Below are 23,568 nucleotides of genomic sequence, written 5' to 3' on the forward strand. Positions count from 1 at the left end.
TTTCTTTGGGGCGGCTACGTCAAGTCATTGGTCTATGCAAACAAGCCATTGACTTTGGAAGAGCTCAGAGCCAAGATTGAAGGGAAATAGTGATTGTTTCGGCTGAAATGTGTGGCCGAGTTATAGAAAATTGGGTCCAACGTAATGACGGATGCAAACGTGCCCGCGGTGGTCATACGAACAATGCTGAGTTTCCTTGACAATGTTTTGATTGTACTTCAAGCCGATTAGAATGTTTTTGAAATATCTCAAATGGTTTGCGTTATATTATAAAAAAAAATTGTCAATTTTTATTGGAAACCCCCATATTTGCCCTACATTTTACGAACGTTGTCGTCTACCAACTGTATGCTATATACCCGATCGTCATTTAACTAGCAACCCTTTATTGTTTACTCTTATATTAAATTTAATAGCTTTACTCTATCCCCTTTGGGAGTTAAATAGAAAATATTTTTGTTCCACGGGCATAAACGAACCACTCTAATATACACATCATATGCATATTGTAGTGTATCAAAAGGAAACAATTTTTGTAAACCCTTTGTTTGCAAAAGCATTCTCTTTAATAGAAATATGTATTTAAAATTGAAATCAACTATTATTTTAAAAAATAATGGAGCCGTACGAACGCGCTTTCGACAGTCAGTATAACCTAACCTTTACTCTAACCTATGTTGAAATTATCTTAAAGAAATACCATTCTGCGGCCAGAGGGCCAAGAACTTCTCCCCAAATCATAGCCATTATTAGATCACCTCATTAAGAAGAATATTCTTAAGATTAATTAATATAAGAAATAGTCACACTCAACAATCCCATCAAAAATCATGGTATTTCCCTCAAAAAAAAAAAAAAAAGAAATATTGTATTTACTTATCCCCATACTTTAAAAAAAGAAGAAAAAAACAACAACAAAACTAATTTGAATTTAGTACTTACCACAAAAGAGAACAATACCAAGAGCGAGCAATTGAAAGAGAACAAGTGTGAGTGTGTATGTGTGGTAGGTGAATGAACAGCAAGCACACAACTTTAGTACTAGACCCCATAACGGTCAAGCAAATACTAACACTTAGCATACTTTTAGGCGAGGACTAGACGACAAAAGCGTAGCCAACAGGACATAAACTAACCGCGGCAGCACTTTAGTGGCTCAACAGTCCTATCTACAAAGAGAATTACTGACCAACAGCACAGTTGAAGAGTAGCCGTTGCAGTGACCAGACGCCCGCGTCGCGTTCTAAATCTACGCGCGAACCATCGAACAAATTGAAACAAATAAATGGCCAGCTAAACCGGGTTACAACTGCTAAGCCATATAGCCCCATGTGTCTACTCAAATTAATGACAAGATTAGTTTTTCACATTAAATAAACAAAACAAAACAAGAAATGGAAAATTTTTAAAAAAATTTTTGTGTCAATCAATAAAACAAAATGGAAAACGAATGAAAACCAAGCAAAAAAAAAACAAAATAGAAGAATTCAATTGAATGACCGAGTGTTAAATTATTCAAGAAGTAATTTAACTATTGCGTAAAATGTCAAGAGGCTAAGTGTTTTTATTGTTGTTGCTACATTTCAAAAGCAATAGAAAAAGGATACAAGTGGTGCCCATCAAGAGAACAGCAAATTGGACCCAAGGAAAGAGAACACTTTAAAACATGGATATACCCAACACCGGAGCCATTTTCACCTTGGGGAAATCCTACTTGGCCGAAAATACCCAAAGTTATTTCTACATAAAAAACGATCCCATAAAAAGGCTCATCGCTGGTCCCTATCAAAGTGCAGTGATTTGTGGTAATCTTCATTGTATTGTGTCAACCCACCCCTAACCCCCCTAAACTCATTCCAAATACAAATACAAATACACACCGACAGACCGACAGAACGTCGACATTCGTTGTCCTGGCGGTGGTAGATGTCTTCCTTTTACTTTCTTCATATTTATGGTGTATGCAGACCCACTAAAGTGTGCCTACTCGACTACCAAACATTTTGTAGTTGTATTTATAGCTGGTGGCAAACGGTGTTTTACATAGTCTGACCAACCACATTCCTTGGGGAGTTTGACCTGCATTTACATTTAAGTGGAAATTATTACCCCCTTTGGTTTTGAAAATACAAAGCAATGGCCAGGAATGGCGTGTCAAAAAGATGGATGACTATAAATTTCTTAAAGTGAAACAAAAACAAGTGGGAAGCGATTTAAGTTTTAATTTAATAACAACGACCTCTTTTTTATACCCATCTTGGAAAGGTGTGCCTCAGAGCGACACTATTTTTTTTCATGGGTAAAGACAAAGCAGAAAATAGTTTTCTGATGTTTTCGCTTGAATTCGAACACAGGCATTCGGCGTCTTGCTAACTACTGGGTTGCGAGGCTATAATTATGGTGCAGCAGATATCAGCATGTCCGCCTACGACGCCGAACGCCTAGGTTCGAACCCCGGCGTAAACATCAGAACAATTTTCAGTGGTGGTTTTGCCCTTACTAACGCTGACTACATATGTGAGGCACCCTGCCATATTAAAACTTCTCTACGAAGCGGCATCACTATGCGGCACGCCGATCGGACTCGGCATAAGGCCTCTTATCATTGAGGTTAAACTTTGATCGGATTGCTCTCATTAATATGAGAGAAGTATCCCCTGTTCCTCCTGGGAAATTAAGTATTTAGTTGGTGGTGGTGGGTATACTATAACTAGGACCCGAGCATTTCGATAGCTTTTACTATTATCAATGAAGGTCCACTTAAATGTAGTCACACTTTTATGTAGTCCACTCTTGTTGGAACTCGAAAACTGGGAGTATGTGTAACTTAATTTCCCGTTTTTCTATTTTTTGTTAAACTGCTTGTTTTTCAATTGTTTGTTGAATTCTTGTAGATCAATTTATAAAAATGATGAGCGTACACCATTTAGATTTACATCATTTAAATAACGAATGGTCATTGCATGACATGGTGACGTATAATCGATGTGTCAATACATTTGAATCAATCATACGCAAGGGAGGCCGAATCAATCACTTGTACCAGCACCACATCGAACGTATGTTCGTTGTGATAGATTTTAACACAAACCCTTTTAAGAAACACACATTTTAATAGAATTCTGAGCTCAAATGAAATATAAAACAAATTAACCCATACAAATATATATTTGTCGATTCTGATCACATTTTACATAGAAAAAATTGGATTTTTCCTTGCTCGAAGTATTTTAGCAATGATTACAAGCCAAAGAACGAAAACTTCAAAACAAAGATGCTATCTTCACTATATTCTAATGGATACAACCATCCGTTTCGAATTTCGATTGCCCATTGATTATCATGGCATGTATTTCCAATTATTATTTTTGGAATTTTTTTTTTATTTAAGCATCTTTTAAACTACCATTAAAGATAAAAAAAACCTTTATACCAAGTAAATACACTTTCACCAGAGGAAATGTTTTCCTGAAAAGTTGGAAAATTGGTCATCTTTAAATAAAGTTCGTGATCGTTGGCTCAAATTCAGATTTTAGATATTCAGAATCGCCTCTTGTATCAAGTCGGTATGGTTGTTATAGCCCCATCTTAACCAAGAAAGCACAGAGCGAAGTGGAATACCGAAAGATGTCCAGGCGTAAATCCGCGCAAGATAGAAGAAGTTCTTTTCAGCAGGAGATGCAAGTGGCACCTGCCTCCTTGGGAGGAGAGAATTTTCCATTTACAGAAAGCGCAAAATACCTCGGTGTTTTGCTGGACAGGAAATTCAACTTCAAATCCAACATTTTGGAAGGGGCAGGAAAGGCCAGTCTTACCATATACACCTGCAAGAGAGCCACAAATACTTCTTATTAGTGTAGGTCGGTTGGGATTGTAAATGGGCTATATTGGTCCATGTTTTGATATAGCTGCCATATAAACCGATCTTGGGTCTTGACTTCTTGAGCAATTTTTACCCGATTTCGCTGAAATTTTGTATGATGTGTTTTGTTATGACTTCTAACAAATGTGTTGAGTATGGTTGAAATCGGTCCATAACCTGATGTAGCTGCCATATAAACCGATCTCGGGTCTTGACTTCTTGAGCCACTAATGGGCACAATTCTTATCCGATTTGGCTGAAATTTTGCATGAGGTGTTTTATTATGACTTCCAACAACTGTGCTGAGTATGGTTGAAATCAGTCCATAACCTGATATAGCTGCCATATAAACCGATCTCGAGTCTTGACTTTTTGAGTCACTGGAGGGCACAATTCTTATCCAATTTGGCTGAAATTTTGCATGAGGTGTTTTGCTATGACTCCCAACAACAGTGCTGAGTATGGTTAAAATCGGTCAATAACCTGATATAGCTGCCATATAAACCGATCTCGGGTCTTGACTTCTTGAGCCACTAGAGGGCACAATTCTCATCCGATTTGGCTGAAATTTTGCACGGCGCGTTTCATTATGACTTTCAACAGCTGTGCTAAATAAGGTTCAAATCGGTCAATAATCTGATATAGCTGCCATATAAACTGATCTGGGATCTTGACTTCTTGAGCCTCTAGAGGTCGCAATTATTATCTGATTTGCTTGAAATTTTGTACGACAGATTCTCTCATGACCATCAACATACGTGTTTATAATGATCTGAATCGTTCTATAGCCTAATACAGCTGTCATATAAATCGATCTTTTTTTTACTTCTTGAGCCCCCAAAGGGCGCAATTCTTATTCAAATTGGCTGACATTTTACACAGGTCTCCAACATATAATTTAATTGTGGTCCGTACCCGACCATATCTTGATATCGCTCTAATAGCAGAGCAAATCTTTTCTTATATCCTTTTTGCCTAAGAAGAGATGCCGGGAAAAGAACTCGACAAATGCGATCCATGGTGGATGGTATATAAGATTCGGCCGGCCGAACTTAGCACGCTTTTACTTGTTATATATAACACTGTATATTTTACGACCGATCTACACGAAATTTGGTAAGGATTGGTTTTTCTGTTCTGCTTATTGCCTATTTCATGCCTCGCCTGATTTTCACTTGTAAACCCGGAGTTGCTACAGCACCCTTCTCCGCCAGAGTCCACCAAAATTTTTTCAGATTTAGATAAATCGATCATATAATGATAGCGCCCAATCTAAACTTATAGTGAAGGTGCAAGGTATTATTTCCATTACTAATCAAAATATTTCAGTTAAGTTTATATGTAAGCGACATGCGATCACCCAAAAACGTAATCAAACCTTGAAAGGCGCATACATCAAAATCATTGATGTGAGGGCTGTCTCATTTCATAACGGTCCATGGTACAGCTCCCATATTTAGAGAGGCATCGTAATCAACTATTCTCTCTCAATATCCATCAAAAAAAGAAAATGGAAAAAATGTCACTAACATTATTTTTGCAGGATCTTCTGCATATATGTACACAGGAACATAAGCCCACAAGCGAGGAAATATACACTTAGAGAAATTTTTAGTAAAAACAGCAAAAATGTTTGCTGTAACAGCAGAAAGTCTGCTGAAATTGGGACCGCAGACAAAATAACTAAAGGGTGATTTTTTTAAGGTTAGGATTTTCATGCATTAGTATTTGACAGATCACGTGGGATTTCAGACATGGTGTCAAAGAGAAAGATGCTCAGTATGCTTTGACATTTCATCATGAATAGACTTACTAACGAGCAACGCTTGCAAATCATAGAATTTTATTACCAAAATCAGTATTCGGTTCGAAATGTGTTCATTCACCGTAACGTTGCGTCCAACAGCATCTTTGAAAAAATACGGTCCAATGATTCCACCAGCGTACAAACCACACCAAACAGTGCATTTTTCGGGATGCATGGGCAGTTCTTGAACGGCTTCTGGTTGCTCTTCACTCCAAATGCGGCAATTTTGCTTATTTACGTAGCCATTCAACCAGAAATGAGCCTCATCGCTGAACGGTGAATGAACACATTTCGAACCGAACACTGATTTTGGTAATAAAATTCAATGATTTGCAAGCGTTGCTCGTTAGTAAGTCTATTCATGATGAAATGTCAAAGCATACTGAGCATCTTTCTCTTTGACACCATGTCTGAAATCCCACGTGATCTGTCAAATACTAATGCATGAAAATCCTAACCTCAAAAAAATCACCCTTTACTAAGATCATATTTTGGTTTTTAAACAAAAAACGTACGCCTAAAATTGGCAAATTGCGAGTGTTTCACTTGTTGCAAAGCGAGTGCTTCACTTGTTGTTTACAAGTTCAACAATTTTATATGGTTTCACTGAAAAGATAAACAATTTTAATTTAATGTCAGCAGACAACGCTTGCTGATATTAGCAGACAAATTTTTTTGGGTGTATATACGTACGCCTGCCCACCGCTGGACTACATTCACATTAGAAGCCTGTTGAGAATTTCAAATGCCATGTATTTTCATCGTTTTAATTAGTACTTCTAAACAAATAGCCGTTATTTTATATGTGCTAAACCCATCAATGTAAACCATAATTCCTTTGTCCCAAAAAACCAAATACTTTGTAATTTCAAAAACCGCACGAGACAAGTTAAGAATGTTTCGATATACTCAAACAGTACAAAAATACACTCTCGTTAAAAATGCTGTCACTGTGTTATGTGTCGTCAAAGTGTAGTTTCCAAGCATAGCAACGAAGTTGTTAAAGATTTTTAAACACTTAAACTTTTGGTGAACACTTTCTTCAGTCATTCATTCGCCTTTAGGCGCTGCCAATGCCGCCGCCAACCACTTGCCATTGCATGTTGCCGGCAATTATTGCCTCGAAACTCTTGACGATTTCAATTGCAAGAACTTTCACTTTTCGTTAATCCTCCCGCTCAGCAGCAGGTTGATGGGCAGGTGGGCTTTGAGTGCAGGCTACCACCAAGATGGAAATGGAGGAAATGCCAGAACATCAGAAAGTCGTTTTCAATGGCCACACAACGCAAAAACGTGTTTCCAAGTGAAAGTCTTGGTAAGATTTTGGCGGCATGAATGAAAGGATACGGGAGAAAAAACACTGAAGGCATTATTATCCGGCATGAGTGCATGAGTAAGCGGCAGAGGAATATAGAAATTAGGCAACTTTTTTTGTTTTTCGAGTAAATTTGAAACATTGAACACTGAGCAAGCATTCATGTGTTTGAGGGGTCACAGCACAGTTTTGTCGGTGTTGGGGATTGCCATAAAACCAAAACAACACGACAATCATTTCGTTGTTATTGTTGTTGTACAATGTTTATCGTATATGACGGTCAGTAGTTGATTTCAGTAGATTAAATCTATCCATGCACACACACCCACACACACACATACACTCGCTTAAACACAAACTAGATTGAACAAATAGTCTATCAAGGACACCCACCGTCCATTACTCGCAAACCAGCCAAAAAAAAAATAAACAGAAACAAAAACAAAAAACCTCAATAAAACAATGTTGGATTTAATGTCCCGAATAAATATCTTAATAACAATATAGCCATTGAATGTTTTATTGCTTTGGTTTTGTTTCTTGTTTTCCACCGTCCCACCAACTCTTCTACTGGCATAAGGCATGTATCATAACTTGGATTATTTGCTTGTCACACCCCGTCGGAAAAGTGATACGCACATTGTTTGCAAGGACATATGAGCTAGATGACTGTCAGAATTTTTTAAGAACTTATTCAAAGTGTATTTGGGGATGCCTTTTGATGGCTGTCATTTGTGTCCGACATTGTCCATTGTCATAGGAGAAAAGAAAATTGTATACAGAGCAGATGCAATTAAGAGATTTAAGGGTTTCATGAGTCTTGTTTAAAAATGGCCGAGGCTAGATTGTCCATAACCATGGATTACATATTCGTGTTAGAATTTTACAAGCCAAAGCTTATGTTAGGGGGGGCTATCTTTTGACAGTCTGGAAAAGGAAGATGCCTCCTAGTTCCCACCGTTGAACCAGAAAGATAGTTTTAAAAACTCTAATAGCTTGCAAATCCGATTGCATACCGCCAATACAGGGAAGTTCTCAAAACAATAAGAATCTAAAACAAGTAAAAGCGTGCTAAGTTTAGACGGGCCGAATCTTATAAACCCTCCACCATGGATCGCATTTGTCGATTTCTTTCCCCGGCATCTCTTCTTAGGCAAAAACAAGAAGTAAAATAGAGAGATCGATTCATATGGGAGCTGTATCAAGCTATGACCGATTCAGACCATAATAAACACGTATGTTGATGGTCATGAGAGGATCCGTCGTACAAATTTTCAGGCAAATCGGATCGGATTGCGACCTCTAGAGGCTCAAGAAGTCAAGATCCCAGATCGGTTTATAAAGCAGCTATATAAGGTTATGAACCGATTTGAAACCTTTTTGGCACAGTTGTTGAAAATCATAATAAAATACGCCATGCAAAAATTTCAGCCAAATCGGAATGGAATTGCGTCCTCTAGCAGCTCAAGATGTCAAGTCCCCAGGTGGGTTTATATGAAAACTATATCAGGTTATTGACCGAATTAAACCATACAACGCATAGTTGTTGGAAATCGTAACAAAATATTTCACTCAAATCGGATGAGAATTGCGCCCTCTAGTGGCTCAAGAAATCAAGGCTCAAGATCGGTTTATATAACAGCTATATCAGGTTATGGGCTGATTTGAACCATACTTGGCGCAGTTGTTGGAAGTCATAGTGAAACTCGTCGTGCAAAATTTCATTCCAATCGGATAAGAATTGCGCCCTCTAGAAGTCAAGACCCAAGATCGGTTTATATGGCAGCTATATCAGGTTATGGACCGATTTGAACCATACTTGACGCAGTTGTTGGAAGTCATAGCGAAACACATCGGCCAAATTTCATTCCAATCAGATAAGAATTGCGCCCTCTTGAGGCTCAAGAAGTCAAGACCCAAGATCGGTTTATATGGCAGCTATATCAGGTTATAGACCGATTTGAACCATACTTAGCACAGTTGTTGGATATCATAACAAAACACGTCGTGCAAAATTCCATTCCAATCAGATAAGAATTACGCCCTCTAGAGGCTCAAGAAGTCAAGACCCAAGATCGGTTTATATGGCAGCTATATCAGGTTATGAACCGATTTGAAATTTTGCATGAGGTGTTTTTTTATAACTTCCAACAACTGTGCTTAGTATGGAGCAAATCGGTCCATAACCTGATATAGCAGTCATATAAACCGATTTGGGATCTTGACTTCTTGAGCCTCAGTTATTATCCAAGTTGGCTGAAATTTTGCATGAGATGTTTTGTTATGATTTCCAACAACTGTGTTGAGTATGGTTCAAATCGGTTCATAACCTGGTGTTTTGATATGACTTCCAACATTTGTGCGAAGCATGGTCCAAATCGATCCATAACCTGGTATAGGAGCCATATAAACCGAGCTTGGATCTTGACTTCTTGGCTTCTTGAGCTTTTAGAAGGCGTAATTCTTATCCGATTTGGCTGTAATTTTGCATGGGGTGTTTTGAGATGACTTCCAACATTTGTGCGAAGCATGGTCCAAATCGATCCATAACCCGGTATAGATGCCATATAAACCGATCTTGGATTTTGACTTCTTGAGCTGCTTGAGGGCGCAATTCTCCTACGATTTAGCACAAATTTTGTACAACGGCTTCTCCAATGGCCCTCAACATACGTGTACAATATAATCGGAATCGATCTATTGCTTGATACAGCTCCCATATATACCGATCTCCCGATTTTGCTTCTTAAGCCCCTACATGGCGCAATTCTTATCCGAATGGACTGAAAAATTTCACAATGACTTCTACAATGTTCAGTATTCAATCCATTTATGGTCCGAATCGGACTATAACTTGATATAGCTCGAATAGCATAACAGTCCTTATGCATTATTCTCTGTTTGCCTGAACAGAGATACTACGCAAAGAACTCGGCAAATGCGATCCATGGTGGAGGGTATATAAGATTCGGCCCAGCCGGACTTAGCAGGCTTTTACTTGTTTCCCCAAAGTTTTGTAATATAACTGTAATAATTTAAGTAGGAAATAAACTGACTTTAGCGACTTATTCCAAATACTCCTAGGGTCCAGTTCTTGATTGAAAAATTATAATAATGCGACTTTGGCTATGCTTCTAAAGGGAATATTAGACGCAACTACCAAGTTCTACAATTGCAAAAACAAAATAGGGTTTCTACTTCAGTACGAGTATTAACCTAGCCAGGTAGGGTTGCTGGGTTTCACCATCATGGTCATTTGGAAACTCTTTCATTTTCCTTTTGCAACCCAACGAACAATCAATCACACCACCGAGCAGTGGAAAGCGCACACAAAACTAAAATAAAATATGACTGAACATTTTTCCATTCTTTTATCAGAATCAGGACGTTTATTTGTATGGGGTGAAAATCACTATGGACAACTGGGCATAGGAGGTCACTTGTCCAATGGCAGCAACCAACACAACAATAATAACAACAACAACAATGGTGATATAATTACAAAGCCGACATGCGTAAAGTCTTTGAAAGTATTGGGCCTGAAAGTGGCGGACATAGCCTACGGCCACGATTGGTCGGTGATTTTGACATGTAAGTTCTGACTCGATATCCGAAACTAATTCAAAATTCCTGTGCATGATGGTATCTTTTAAGACCTCTACATCGTAAATCTATGGTTTGTCTTTTCAGTCTCCAATGAGCTGTTCTTTACGGGCCGCAATATATTCTCCAGCGAGAGCCCAGTCTCATCCAATTTCACCGAAGCAACAGTCAACGAGGAGCCATGTGAAATTATACGCAAACCCTTCCGTTTGGAAGAGTTCGATGACTGCTTGGCCGACAACGAGGAGGCCGAAAACTTTGTCAGTGTTCTGGCCGGCAATGAACATTTCGTTGTATTGACCTGTAAGTTTGCTTTTCCCTTTATGTACTCTTCTAGACTTGGCCAAAGCTTTTGCCTCTTTCACACAGTCAATGTTTGTTAGCCATTTTGCACTTACCCCCGCCTCGTGCCGCCGCTGCACCAGCCACCACTCATGGCAGTTGGCTAACAGCTGAAGTGCAAACATGGAAACTGCATAAAATAAACAACAGGTCCTTTTCTCCAAAACACCAGAATGCAAAACGCGACTATTGATTATTTATGACATGCAAAACGGAAGGACCTCCGTATAGCACATTTGCTGTGGGGCGTCGCAGGAATGCCACCGCACAGATAACAACGTATTTACATTAAGGCCTGCCGCCGTGCAGAACGCTTGAGGACACCCCCACCTGAAATATGCGAATATCGCGTGTAAATAAATATCTGCTCACTCGGTACAGTTTTTGTTTTAGTGTTTTCCCCCCCTCCCCATTCAAATATTGCCCATGAGCTCAGTGAATTTAATGGAGATACTAATGGCTCGACCAATGAGGGTGTTTCTGTTGGATTTCGTTAAATGCCATATCCCGTGACATCTAGATTTTTGGTTAAAGATACATAAATGTATCTACAAAATTTTAAATCGATCATCATTTGTCGAATTAAAAAGGGTTTTAGGCAGCTTTTTCCTTTTCCCTATCGGGTTTTTCCTAGATCCCCTAATTCACCCAGCAGCTAAGAGCTCAAAAATTATCTCTCTCGTTTACTACCAAAGAAACACCGAGTCAGCAGACAAAAACTGCTGTTTTAGCAAACATTTTTGCTGTTTTGATTAACAAGTTTGGTGGAGTGGTTGAGCAAGAGCCGGTGCCGGACAGCCTCTCACTGAGACGCTCCACTTGATATCGCTGATTGACTATCTGATACTGACTATCTAGTTCCCGCTGAGCTACTCGTGATGACGACGAACACTACCCAAATCGGAGCTCAGAGTTCTAACGCGTGTAGTCTTCACAGTCATCCCGTGTCGGGTTGTTATTGTGATATGCAGTTTTCATGCTGATGCTTGGCAAATGGAATTTTTTCAAAGAGGCTCGGGTGGTGGAGTATTCGAATCGGTTTATAATCTGACACAGCTCCTATATGATCGGTTAACCACCGCTGACAAAATGATGCTGATGTGCTCGCCAATAGCGTAATCACCCAGAGTCCTTAAGAGTTATAGGACATGCTAACATCTGCGAATACGGTGGCCTTCTTTACATTTCTTATACGCTGCCTTCAAATTGCGTTCTTTTATTTTCTTGTACATTTCAGCTTTTGGACGCCTTATAGGCTGGGGCTCAAACCAAGCCAATCAATTGGGCAGCTCCGATGAGGCTCTCTTGGCACCACATGAAATAGTTTTGGACTCTCCCATACGGCAGTTTGCTTGTGGCCCCAAATCAACGCTTGTGCTAACCGAAAAGGGAAACCTTTATCTGACGGGTCATTTAAATGAATTTGTGTTTACACAATTCACCGAACTGCAGAAGAATCTCTCGCCCAATGAGCAGATTGTGTTCGTCCACATATCGCATGCGAGTGAAATTTTCATTGTTACCAATGGTGGCAGCATTTATCGTAGCCTAGAGTCGCTGCGTAACAAAAGTCTCATCTTTCAAAGGTTCTACGACTATGACAGCGAAGAGAATGGACCCATTTGGAAATTGCTCAAGGGCACCTCATTCTATGCGGTGCTCACCAAAGTGAATAAGTTCTACACCACCTTCTCGGAGAGTGGCCATCACTTGAAAACTTTTCGAGAAATTTCAAAGTTCAAAAATCTTCGCCTATTGGATATGGCTTTGGGTGATCAACATGTACTGGTCCATGGTTTGCCCAGATCATCGGCATTGGCGGCCAGCATGGGTCCTGCTGCAGAACACCTCCGAGTAATGTCTCAAAGTACGATAATGGCCAATACCACAGGTGGTCTAATGGGTAGAATGAAAAATACCGCGACCACCTCGTTAGCAGAGGCAAATCAAAAGAGCCCCCAGATGAGTAGTGCATTCATGGAAGCCATTCCTGAACGGCCAAAGACCAACACACCGGTACATGAAACAATAAGTGAGGGGGTGGAAGATGTAGGAGAAACAGACGGCACACCCCAAAACGGAACTACAGACTCCAATAATAATTTGGAGGAAGGGGGGAGCAACAATAACCACAACCATAATAGTGCAGCCGCAGATGCAGATGCGCACCTAGAAAGTGATCATCTTGACAACTCTTCAAGCCGCGGAAAATCACCTACGGAGTCCCTTAAGTCGCGCAAAAGCGTGATTTCCTTGAAGAAATCGCAAAACAACTCCCTGCGTCCACGCACTCCATACCCAGAGGGCAGTAGTGCAAGTAGTTCTCCACAGACGGCAATTAAAAAGACCCCAGTGCAAGACTCCTCCTACGCAAAAGCCCTTAACGAGGACAACATCGACCATACGTCGCCTAGGTTGGTGGGAAGTCTGGAAAATATCCCTGAATCCATTGTGGGTAGGTTTAAGATTTTCAGACATTTTTCCATGTCAACGACTTTTATTGAACTCTCTGCTTTTTTATTTTCTATCCCAAGCTAAACCTGGACTAAGTGTATCAACGCCCACACCACCCACCGAAGATGACGAACAACTAACCGTGGAGATTAGAGAGACCACTGACCCATTGGACCACACTGTGACAATTAACGAAATACGTTTCATCAACAACGGCATTGATGTCACGGCAAATGTTAAAAAAGACCGACTGGACTCAGAAGACTCTGCAGACGAAACCGATGACGAGGAGGACAGCAAATCTACCATCAGAAAACAGGCTGAAGATTTCATCGAGCATGTGGGCGATGAAGTAGATGAGACAGTTGAAAAGGTTCAAGCCACTAAGGCGGAAGCCGAAGAGGCAGTCAAAGAAAAAGCCAATACTATTGGCGAAAAAGTCGGCTCTAAATTTACCGAAGCCAAGGAGTCACTGGAAAGTGCGGCCAAAGGAGCGGGCGAATCGGTTGAGACCAAATTCGCTGGAGCCAAAGACACCGTAGAGTCGGCAGCCATGAAAGCTGCCTCAGGGGCCATGGGAGCCGTAGAGGCTGTTACTGAAAACGCTAAAAAAGCAGCCAAGGGTGCCAAGCATACCATGGAGAATGTGGGTAACACGGCTGCAAAGGCCACAGATGACGCCCGCCAAGCCCTGGAAACAATGGGTAGCAATGCTGCCAAGGCCACAGGCGAAGCCAAGGATTCCATGGGCAATGCCCTGCGCAAAATGGCCGGAGATACTCGTCATGCTGTGGGCGCTGTCACATCGAAAATCTCTCACGAAGTTCAAGATGCTAAAAATAGCCTGAGTTCCCTACTACAGGGCAAAAAACACAACAAAGTGGATGTTGAAATTGTGCCGCCCCCTGACAATGGGCTAGACGCAATCGAGGAACTCAATGCGGAAATCAGTGCCAAAGACAGTGGTGGCAGTAAAACACTTCCCACATCCCAATCAACCAACACACCTGGTGGCGCTCAAGAAGACGACGAACGAACCACAGCTTCAGTGAATTCAGCACACACTTCGGCCGGCAATCCCTTCGAAAATAATAATCCCTTCGAGGGCAACAACCCCTTTGACCAGGATGCCACAGTTCCATTCGATCCCGAACTAGATGCCATGATCGAACGTAGTAAGAAGGCATTCCAGGAGGATATGGAGGCCGCCAGTATGGCCACAGAGAATCGCCTGGGGCATGTCGAGGAAGTGGTGGTTGAGGAAAAGAGTAAATTTTCCAAATTTTTCCAAGATATGCGAGAGAAATCGAAGAATTTATCCTGTCGCAATGAGAAAGCTGTACAAATTATCGAAGGTAAGTTTCCTTGGATTCTTTTTTTTTTTTGTATTATCTTAGAAGGATAATTGAAATAACTCCATTATTTGGACTTTGGAATATGTTTCCTAAACCCAGCCAATTTTTTTCAAAATTTTGCCCGAGGCTGGTTTAGAATTTTATGATTTCAGAGGCATTTGGATTTGCATGGAATTTCAAACCAACTTTGGATTCCAATTTCTGAAAAAAAAATAAAATTGCGTCCACCGATTCTTCATCAGATTCATGTCATAAGACCATAGTGAAAGTCAATGAGCGAATAAGACTTACGCCCTTTTGGGGCTCAAGAAATAAAATCGGGAGATCACATTTTATGGGAGCTATATCAGGTTATGGATCGATTCACACCATATTTGGCTTACTTACGAAGAAGGTCATAGGAGAAGTCGTTGTTCAAAATTTCAGCAAAATCAGACAAGAAGGTCTCAGGAAGTGCAATCGGCAGATCGGTTTATATGACAGCTATATGCCCTCGGTTTTAGACCGATTCAGGCCATACTTGGCATGTATGTTAGAGGTCATAGAAGAAGTCGTTGTGCAAACGACTCTGAGAAGAATTGTGCTCTCTGGAGGCTCAAGGAGTAAAATCGGGAGATCAGTTTATATGGGACCTATATCAGGTTTTGGACCATACTTGACACAGTTGTTAGAAGTCATAGAAAATTTCACACTACGAATTTTCGTGGTTTTTCGCACATCTTCCAGCTCCCAATCATATTTCTATTCAATGAATAGCAAAGAAAGAACTTGTAAAAGTTGAGCAAGTGTGTGCTGTTATTCAAAATACTTTGACTGGCTAGGATATCATGATTTCTGTTACGCCATGTAACTTCATCAGCACCTTTGCTAAAAGAAAATTTCAAGTTAGGAATTCCGTACTACTTACAAAATCCTTAATTGTTTTCAATACCACTCCCCTAAGTTGGTTCATCTCTGGTATTGTGTCTCCACCTAAGTGCCGGTATCTGTTAGACGCGAAAGCCGGGCAACGTCTCATCATCTTCCCCGCATGCCCTACACATGCTATCACTTGCCGCACCGATTTTAAACAAGTGAGCTCGTAGTCCTTTGTGTCCCGTTATGATAACAAAAGCTATACTGTCCTCCTTCTTGCTTCCTTTCAGTAAAAGCCTCGTTTTCTCACGATCCGACCGTTTAGCTGTTTCACAATGTTGCATGCGCATTCGTCGCCCACTCCCTTAACTCGGACTGCGTCGACCCGAAAGGCTTCGGTTTAACCAAGTTTGTTGACGGCAGTCCTCTGGCCTTCACCGCCAAATCGTCTGCCCTTTCATTTCCCCTTACTCCGTTATGGCCCGGCACCCAAACTAGAAGGCGTTAATCTCCTTCTTACACTGCAAGACTGTTCGTGACCTTACCGTCCTGGTTGTTATTACCCTTATGGCAATTTTACTGTCGGTAAAGATGTTCATACTCGACGTCCTCGCGTTAGCACCACACCACTTCAGGCATTCCGTGATCGCCCGCATCTCCGCCTGCAGGACCGTATTATGGTCTGGCAGTCTAAAACAGATTTCAGTCCCTGGGTTCTCAATGTAAACCTCCAGGCCCACTCTGTCCTCTAGCTTCGTGTAACATGATATTCCAGATGCCAGTACTAAGGTTCCGTCAATCCATGACTGTGCCGATGGCAGCAGTGCCTTGGACTCGACTTCAAGGTTCATCTCAGGTATCCGATCGGAAACCTCTTTCCTTCCTTTCAGGTTTCCTATCGTCGCCTCGATTATACCGCCATGGTATGAGCTGCTCCCATCCTCAATGCATTCTCCCATCGCTTTAAGCCTCAAAGCCGCAGTGGCTGTCTCACACTTAATCTGTATGTCAATGGGTCGTATATTTAGAATAGTCTCCAGTGCCCTAGTGGGCGTGGTCCTCATCGCTCCGCCTATGCCACAACATGTTCCCTGAACCTGTTGTATGGTCCTTATGTTGCATCTTTTCCCCATAGCAGTCCACCAAACTACTGATGTCCTACTCTTTAAGTATTGGTCTAATCACGCTCCTGTAGAACCAGTGGACTATCCTCGGATTCAGGCCCCATTTCGAGCCTACGGCCCGTCTACATAGTGCCCAACATCTGTGGCTCCTGAATGTGATACTTCCAATTCAGTTTCCTGTCCTAGATCACATCTCGAAATCGTCTTATTGACGAAACGTGGTGCGTTAAATAGGCCCCCCTTCGTCTTCCTCGTGAACAGACATATTTCAGTCTTCTCTGGGTTAACATTGAGATCTCTGGGTCTAGCCCAGTCCTAAGCCAAATGCAAGACCCTTGCGGCCCTTCTGCATAGCTCGTTCGAATCCTTACCCCTTAGAAGTATTTTAACATCGTCTGCGTAGTAGTCGGGTTCAAATCGCTCCTCAATCAGCATCCGTAATAGGTCATTCATGGTGGTCACCCATAGGAGTGGCGATAAAATACCCCTGTGTGGCGTGCCCTGTGCCACTTTCTCCCTTATATTTATGCCATGGGACACACAATTTATCCACCTGTTGCTTAGCTTATCCGGTCTCTAAGGATCGGGTCCACCCGGTACTGGTCTAAGGATTGGATCAGTGTGTCGATCCGCACATTGTTAAAAGCCCCCTCGATGTCTATACATACCGCCAGTGTGCACGTTTTGGCATCGAAGGATTCTTCTATTTTATGCACAACCTCGTGTAGGGTAGTCTCCACCGACCTTTCCTTGACATAGGCAAGGATTTGGCATCGAAGGATATTTCTATTTTATGCACAACCTCGTGCAGGGTAGTCTCCACCGACCTTCCCTTGGCGTAGGCATGCTGTTTGTATTTGAGCAGTTGCTGGATGTCCTACTCTTTATCATGGGTGTCCACAACACGTTTCATGGTTTTGAGTAGAAAGGACGTATGGCTTAGGGGTCTGTAGGTCTTTGGTGTCGCATAACTTGCCTTGCCGGACTTGGGTATAAACACCACCCTTGCCTCCTGCCAGGCTTTCGGAGTATATACAAGTCCTAGGCACGCTGTGAACATTTTGGCCAGATGAGGCGCCAGATAGTCTGCCTCTTTCTGTAGTAATGCCGGAAATATACCATCAGGTATATTTGAAGCTCCTAAAAGATTCCTTCACCATAAACCTTCGATCAACGTCATTATTTCAAGATTTCGGTGAGTCTCCGTGAGTCCCTTCGTATCCTGTGGAAAATGGGTTTTCATCAAAACCCTCAACACGTCCTCCGTTGTTGAAAAATCTGTTTAAATCATAAAGTTGGGAAAATAATTTCATTTGGGGTTGCTTTTACTCAACAATGACAACAAAAACAGCAGATTTCTTTATGTTTTTGTCAGAAGGATTAGAGCACCGCTCTAATCGAAACAATAGCATTGCTATTTTGAGAAATGATTTTCATGTGCTATTTTCATTCGTTCATTTGACATGTCATTAGACAAGAACACATAGTGTGATTGCACCTTTACCGATGATTGTCCGCTATTGCAGTTGCAGCTACTTCTACGGACCATAACACTATCCGCAACCTGTGGACGCGGCAGCATGAGCTTCTCATGATAACAATGAACACCAATCATCTGGTGAGGAAGAAAATCGATCTGCACGATTCTTCCTGGCCTGAGTCCTTTCCCAGTTTCAGTAGTTCCTCACATTTAACTCCATATGTACTTTTAATTTTCCATAAAAGTCGAGGTTCCATAAACCACAAACACACTACACTACAAGCAATCCATCCATCCTGAAACTTCGGCCAGTTTCAATTGTAAACTCTTTTTTTCCTTGTTTGTAGATTTTGTGGTTCTGCAAATGAAGTATGCTAAAATATTATATCAATACTTTTCTTTTGTTGATATTTCATTGAACTGTTAGATCAATCCTAGATGCGGAGAGAATGAATTGATGGGGAACAATTAAACTTCATCTTCCTTAAGACATGGAAACTATGACTTTGTTTGGATTGTGGAGTATTGATGTTCCGTACCATAATCGTTTTACTGTTTAAACTAATTCTGAAAATTGTCTTCTCTTTGCAGATCAACCTCCGCCCCCTCGCTACTCTGAACAAGATGAATTGGCCCTGCAGCCGGCAAATATGCGCCCGGAAAATGGCTCCAAAATATGCACCATATTATAATTGGGTTTTTAGCAATAAAAAAAAACTAACTTCGTTGCATTTGTTTAATTATTTAAAGAAAGGGGGAAAACCAAATAAACATGCAGTGTAGCTCAACAAACGATCGTCTTTCTTTGGGAAAAGCCTTATAGGATATTAATTTTAGACCAAAAAATGGATTCTAAGTTTTATGATTCCATGGTGGTTTGTCTGGCACCGAGTTCAATTCATCATAAGGTCTCCAGGATACACATTTCCCAAAGGGAATTTTGCGCGATGCACTTGATACCAAAGATCGATGTTTTGAGTGCTCAAAAATGCAGTTAGACAATTTCAAGTCCATTGTGATACCACAGTAGCGACAGACCAAGGCTTCTGGCTGGAATCAAACCCACGACCCCTGCACTGGAAATCCAAGCACGCTACTAACTCGGCTACAGGGGCGCCCAATAATTTGTACCCGATGTCTGGCAGTGGGATCCCGCTACTGAAGCATGGAAACGACACGAGTAAGGGGGAGACGTACAGACCAATCTCCCTTCTATCACCAGTAGCCAAGACACTTCAATCTGCCCAGACCATGTGATAGGACGGTCCTCGTGGCAATAGGCCGGTCTTTGGTAAATTATGCAGCGCCACTGCGGTCTCGTCAGTTTTGTGACACGTAGTGGAGTAATATTCATATCTGTCAAAATGCCGCTCTTCTCACGTGGACCACCTCCATCAAAAGACAAAGATCCTACGGATGCGAAGACATAACTACATGATGTCTAAGAAATACTTTCTGGGCTGTTATCGCAGAGACCATCCAAATCATTATCTTGTGGATTGGTATCCACCACCCAGAAGCCTTAAGGCAGATCTACATAAACCAGAGCGTGAGGTGCAGCGCTACAAGAGAGAAACTATAGATCAAACGGATATCAAGTGGGCCTAATTAACATTCATACAGGGTGAATATGGTCCTTAGCGAACGACCGCCGCCCATTGCACCTGAAGAAATTTACCTTCACCGGCAAACCAGGGTTGTGCTGGATCAATTACCAACCGGCAGATGCAGCCGCCTCAAATCTGACAGTGCAAGATACCACATGACACACATCACCTGTTTAACCGCCCAGCCAGACACACTCGACTCAGACTCAAACCTCTCTGGATGCAACCCACCTTAGTCACAGAGTTCCTGAATCTAGATATTCAACAGAAACAAGCAGGCAAAGATAGAACACAACACACTGTTAAAACAACATAAATTAATATGACATCGGCAGGAACACTCAAATGGATAAATTCCAAATATAAAGCGCCAGATGCCAGACGCTCGTCTTTAGCCAAATACATCCTATATATTTTCGTTGATTTGTTTTAGTTCCAAGGAATCATAAAGAGACTGAAATTGCGCTTACCTTCTTTTCAAATTAACTTTTTAAAGAACTTTTCTTTTTTAATTTTAACACTTTTTGCGAACTCTCTCTCTCCATTAACACAACATGCACAGCTGATTGTATTTACTAGGAACTCAATGTTGAATTTACACCGTACATCAAACTTTTCAACATCACGCGTTTGTATTATATGTGTTCGCGTACACCAAAATTTGTGCAAATTTGTGCAAATTATAACTATAAAAGCCAAAACAGAATGTGCTTTGTTTTAGGCGTCAAAGCTAAAAATTTTTAAACTTTTGTGGGATTTTTTGAAGAGTTGCATTTTTATTGCGATTTTGTTGCGCGCGCATAGGATGTAACTCCACCTTAAATTCCAAAACTATACCTTATAAACACTGCGCCAATTGATTTTAATTAATACATATCAAAAACCTTCAATAAAAATGAAGAAAATTTGGTGTATATTGATTGAGAAAATAAATCCCAACCATATTTGATCATTCAAAGGTCTGTTCTTTTCCAGTTTAGATTTGCATTAGATAAGCACAGACTTTACTCTCTTTTTTTTGATTTTTGATCATTCAAAAGTCTGTTCGCGTACTTTTCCAGTAAAAATTTGCACAGTTTGTAAGCATCCACTTTCCTTTTTTATTTTTTTGGCTGCATGTATTACATTTATATACCAGGGCTGACTTTACTTTTTTTGCTATTTATCTGAATTAAACAGCTGGATTTCATAAAACAGCTGTTCGATTATGCAAATTTCTGCAGGGAAAAATCTCTAGTAGAAATTTGCAATCTCTCAATTATCAAACTCTCAAAATTTTGCTCAATTTCACGCACTCTCTCGTTCTCGTCTGCTGGCAAATAAAGTACGCGAACGACTTCCAGTAACAATTTGTGCAAATTTGCACAAAATTTTGGGTACTCGAACACTCTTAATGACTGGTAATATGATCGTATTTCTGAAAACCATTTTTTCCGTGATTACTTTTTTGAAACATTACGAAACTAACAGTGATAAAATAACAATTTTATTAAAATTTTACCATAAGCATCAGGATTCAGTGAATCCTGCATAAGCATTGAGGAAATTTCATACTGAATGAAATCAGCAAGTTTTTTTGCTTTCAAATCTATAAAACCCCGTTTACACTACTCTTAAAATCTCTCCGGACTTATTGGTTATCTGTTTTCCCATTTTATTAGTATCCTGATGTTGGGAAATAATATTTTCTTTATTTTTGCTTAACCATAATAGAGTTATTATTATTATTAGAATTAAATAATGTATTTATTAATTTATTTTTCTATGAGTAGTTGTTATACATGCTGAATATTATGATTGTTAATCGGCCACTTGTGACTTACAATTGCATAATAAACAAATAAATGAAATAAATAAATATATAAAATCAGCTGACGAGAGCCTTAAATCGGGATTTAAAGAGCAGTGTAAACAAACTCGTTCCGGTCCAAAGGCGCAAATATTGTATCCCGCCTTGTCATATCGAACATCAAAGGCACTCAGCATTTGCGCAAAAGTCACTGCCGCCCGGCCTCTCACTAAGACTCTCCGCTCGATACCGCTGATTGTCCGCAATTTCCGTTGCAGCTACTCCATATGGAGCATTCCACTATCTGCAACCTGTGGACGCGCCCGGTAACTTTCAGCTAAGCTTCTCGATGCAGCAATGAACACCTCATAGATCGGACCTCAATATTCTAGCCAGTTTTGTGGGTAAAGCTTCTGGAGTTAATCGGAATCTTGAACATTTTTATATAAGTTTTCTAGCTTGTCATTTAAAAATTAATAAACTTATTTCTTCTTGTTCTGATTGGTCGAAGCAAATTTACCGAAATTTTTAAATGTTAGGGCGAGTCGAATTTTCTTCGCACTGTTTACAAGTTTTGAATAGCAATTTCCCGATGCGTCCACCATACTATATACGCCTTGGTTTTGTCCTTGTTTATAAACTTAAAAGAAAAACGTGTGGTTTGCTCAAAACAGCTTTGGTCTGAACATAGTAAAGGGTGATTTTTTTGAGGTCAGGATTTTCATGCATTAGTATTTGACAGATCACGTGGAATTTCAGACATGGTGTCAAAGAGAAAGATGCTCAGTATGCTTTGACATTTCATCATGAATAGACTTACTAACGAGCAACGCTTGCAAATCATTGAATTTTATTACCAAAATCAGTGTTCGGTTCGAAATGTGTTCATTCACTGTAACGTTGCGTCCAACAGCATCTTTGAAAAAATACGGTCCAATGATTCCACCAGCGTACAAACCACACCAAACAGTGCATTTTTCGGGATGCATGGGCAGTTCTTGAACGGCTTCTGGTTGCTCTTCACTCCAAATGCGGCAATTTTGCTTATTTACGTAGCCATTCAACCAGAAATGAGCCTCATCGCTGAACAAAATTTGTCAAAATTTCGAACCGAACACTGATTTTGGTAATAAAATTCAATGATTTGCAAGCGTTGCTCGTTAGTAAGTCTATTCATGATGAAATGTCAAAGCATACTGAGCATCTTTCTCTTTGACACCATGTCTGAAATCCCACGTGATCTGTCAAATACTAATGCATGAAAATCCTAACCTCAAAAAATCACCCTTTATTATGATGTTCTATTTTTAAGATTTATCTTTTGATTATCTATACAATTTTGTTGACTTCGATTTTTATTTTTTGACATTATTCAAGGATGTGTTTATTTCGCACAATTTCGGCATTTATTAGGGTTCACATGCTTTGAACGATTCGCGTTTGTGGCAAACGAGCCCTTTTGCTTTTATATATTGTAACGGAAAAACGAGTTGTTTTCAGAGCATTATAAAGGGAAATCGAGTCGTTTGCTCAAAACAGCTTTGGCCTGAACATAGTATTACAATGCTGTAAAACGACTCGTTTTTCCATTACTATTCTTAAGGGCAAAACGACTCGTTTGCCACTAAAACGAGTAGCGTTGATTTCGTTGTTGTTGAGCAAGTGAGTCAATCTTCTTAGTTCAACCCAGGATTCACTTAATAAGGTTAAGCCAAGCGATCAGCCGATATCAATTTATTTTAGGTTTTGGAAGTACTTGGCATTGAAAATGTCAACTTGTTCTCTTTTTACATTCACTCTTTGTTTACGTTTTCTCCTATATTATATTTTCAATCAGCAGGTTTGATATCCTTAATGATGTTCATGGGGCCTATCCACTTTATGTTTTCGCAAGTGACCCAAGGCAAAACAATTAAAAGTGGTCTCATTTGTACAACAACCATAAATCATATGGTGCAATCCGCCATCAAGCTGA

At 40.4% G+C, this 23,568-nt stretch overlaps 2 protein-coding genes across 4 annotated transcripts in view; one reads left to right on the plus strand and one right to left on the minus strand.

Moving 5' to 3' along the window:
- Positions 1-20,367, minus strand: part of LOC106089952 (HIV Tat-specific factor 1) — a 52,968-nt gene extending 32,601 nt beyond the window's left edge. The window contains exon 1 of the mRNA XM_013255966.2: positions 20,275-20,367. The gene's annotated coding sequence lies outside the window, so the exon portion shown is untranslated. The remainder of the gene's footprint in view (positions 1-20,274) is intronic.
- On the plus strand, positions 1,472-18,924 carry LOC106089942 (X-linked retinitis pigmentosa GTPase regulator). Of its 3 annotated transcripts, none has more exons than XR_001221729.2 (7): positions 1,472-1,805; positions 10,363-10,575; positions 10,675-10,890; positions 12,167-13,384; positions 13,464-14,738; positions 18,625-18,719; positions 18,789-18,924. XR_001221729.2 is itself a non-coding variant. In XM_013255945.2 (6 exons), the coding sequence occupies exons 1-6, from the start codon at positions 1,667-1,669 to the stop codon at positions 18,887-18,889; spliced, it is 3,162 nt and encodes a 1,053-aa protein (XP_013111399.2). In that variant the 5' UTR covers positions 1,472-1,666; the 3' UTR covers positions 18,890-18,924. The 3 variants fall into 3 exon arrangements, 1 of the variants encoding a protein (XP_013111399.2); XR_001221730.2 differs by having other exon boundaries at positions 18,625-18,714; XM_013255945.2 differs by lacking the exon at positions 18,625-18,719.
- Positions 20,368-23,568: the final 3,201 nt, after the last annotated feature.

This window comes from Stomoxys calcitrans, chromosome 1, assembly GCF_963082655.1.
Source record: "Stomoxys calcitrans chromosome 1, idStoCalc2.1, whole genome shotgun sequence".
Lineage (NCBI taxonomy): Eukaryota > Metazoa > Arthropoda > Insecta > Diptera > Muscidae > Stomoxys > Stomoxys calcitrans.

What these genes read in the sequence shown, in the direction of transcription:
- LOC106089942 (XM_013255945.2), top strand. Translation starts at nt 1,667, where the DNA reads ATGGATATACCCAACACCGGAGCCATTTTCACCTTGGGGAAATCCTAC. An exon ending in TTGGTCGGTGATTTTGACAT is followed by an intron (nt 10,576 to 10,674) that starts GTAAGTTCTGAC and finishes TTGTCTTTTCAG; the next exon opens with TCTCCAATGAGCTGTTCTTT. An exon ending in TATCCCTGAATCCATTGTGG is followed by an intron (nt 13,385 to 13,463) that starts GTAGGTTTAAGA and finishes TTCTATCCCAAG; the next exon opens with CTAAACCTGGACTAAGTGTA.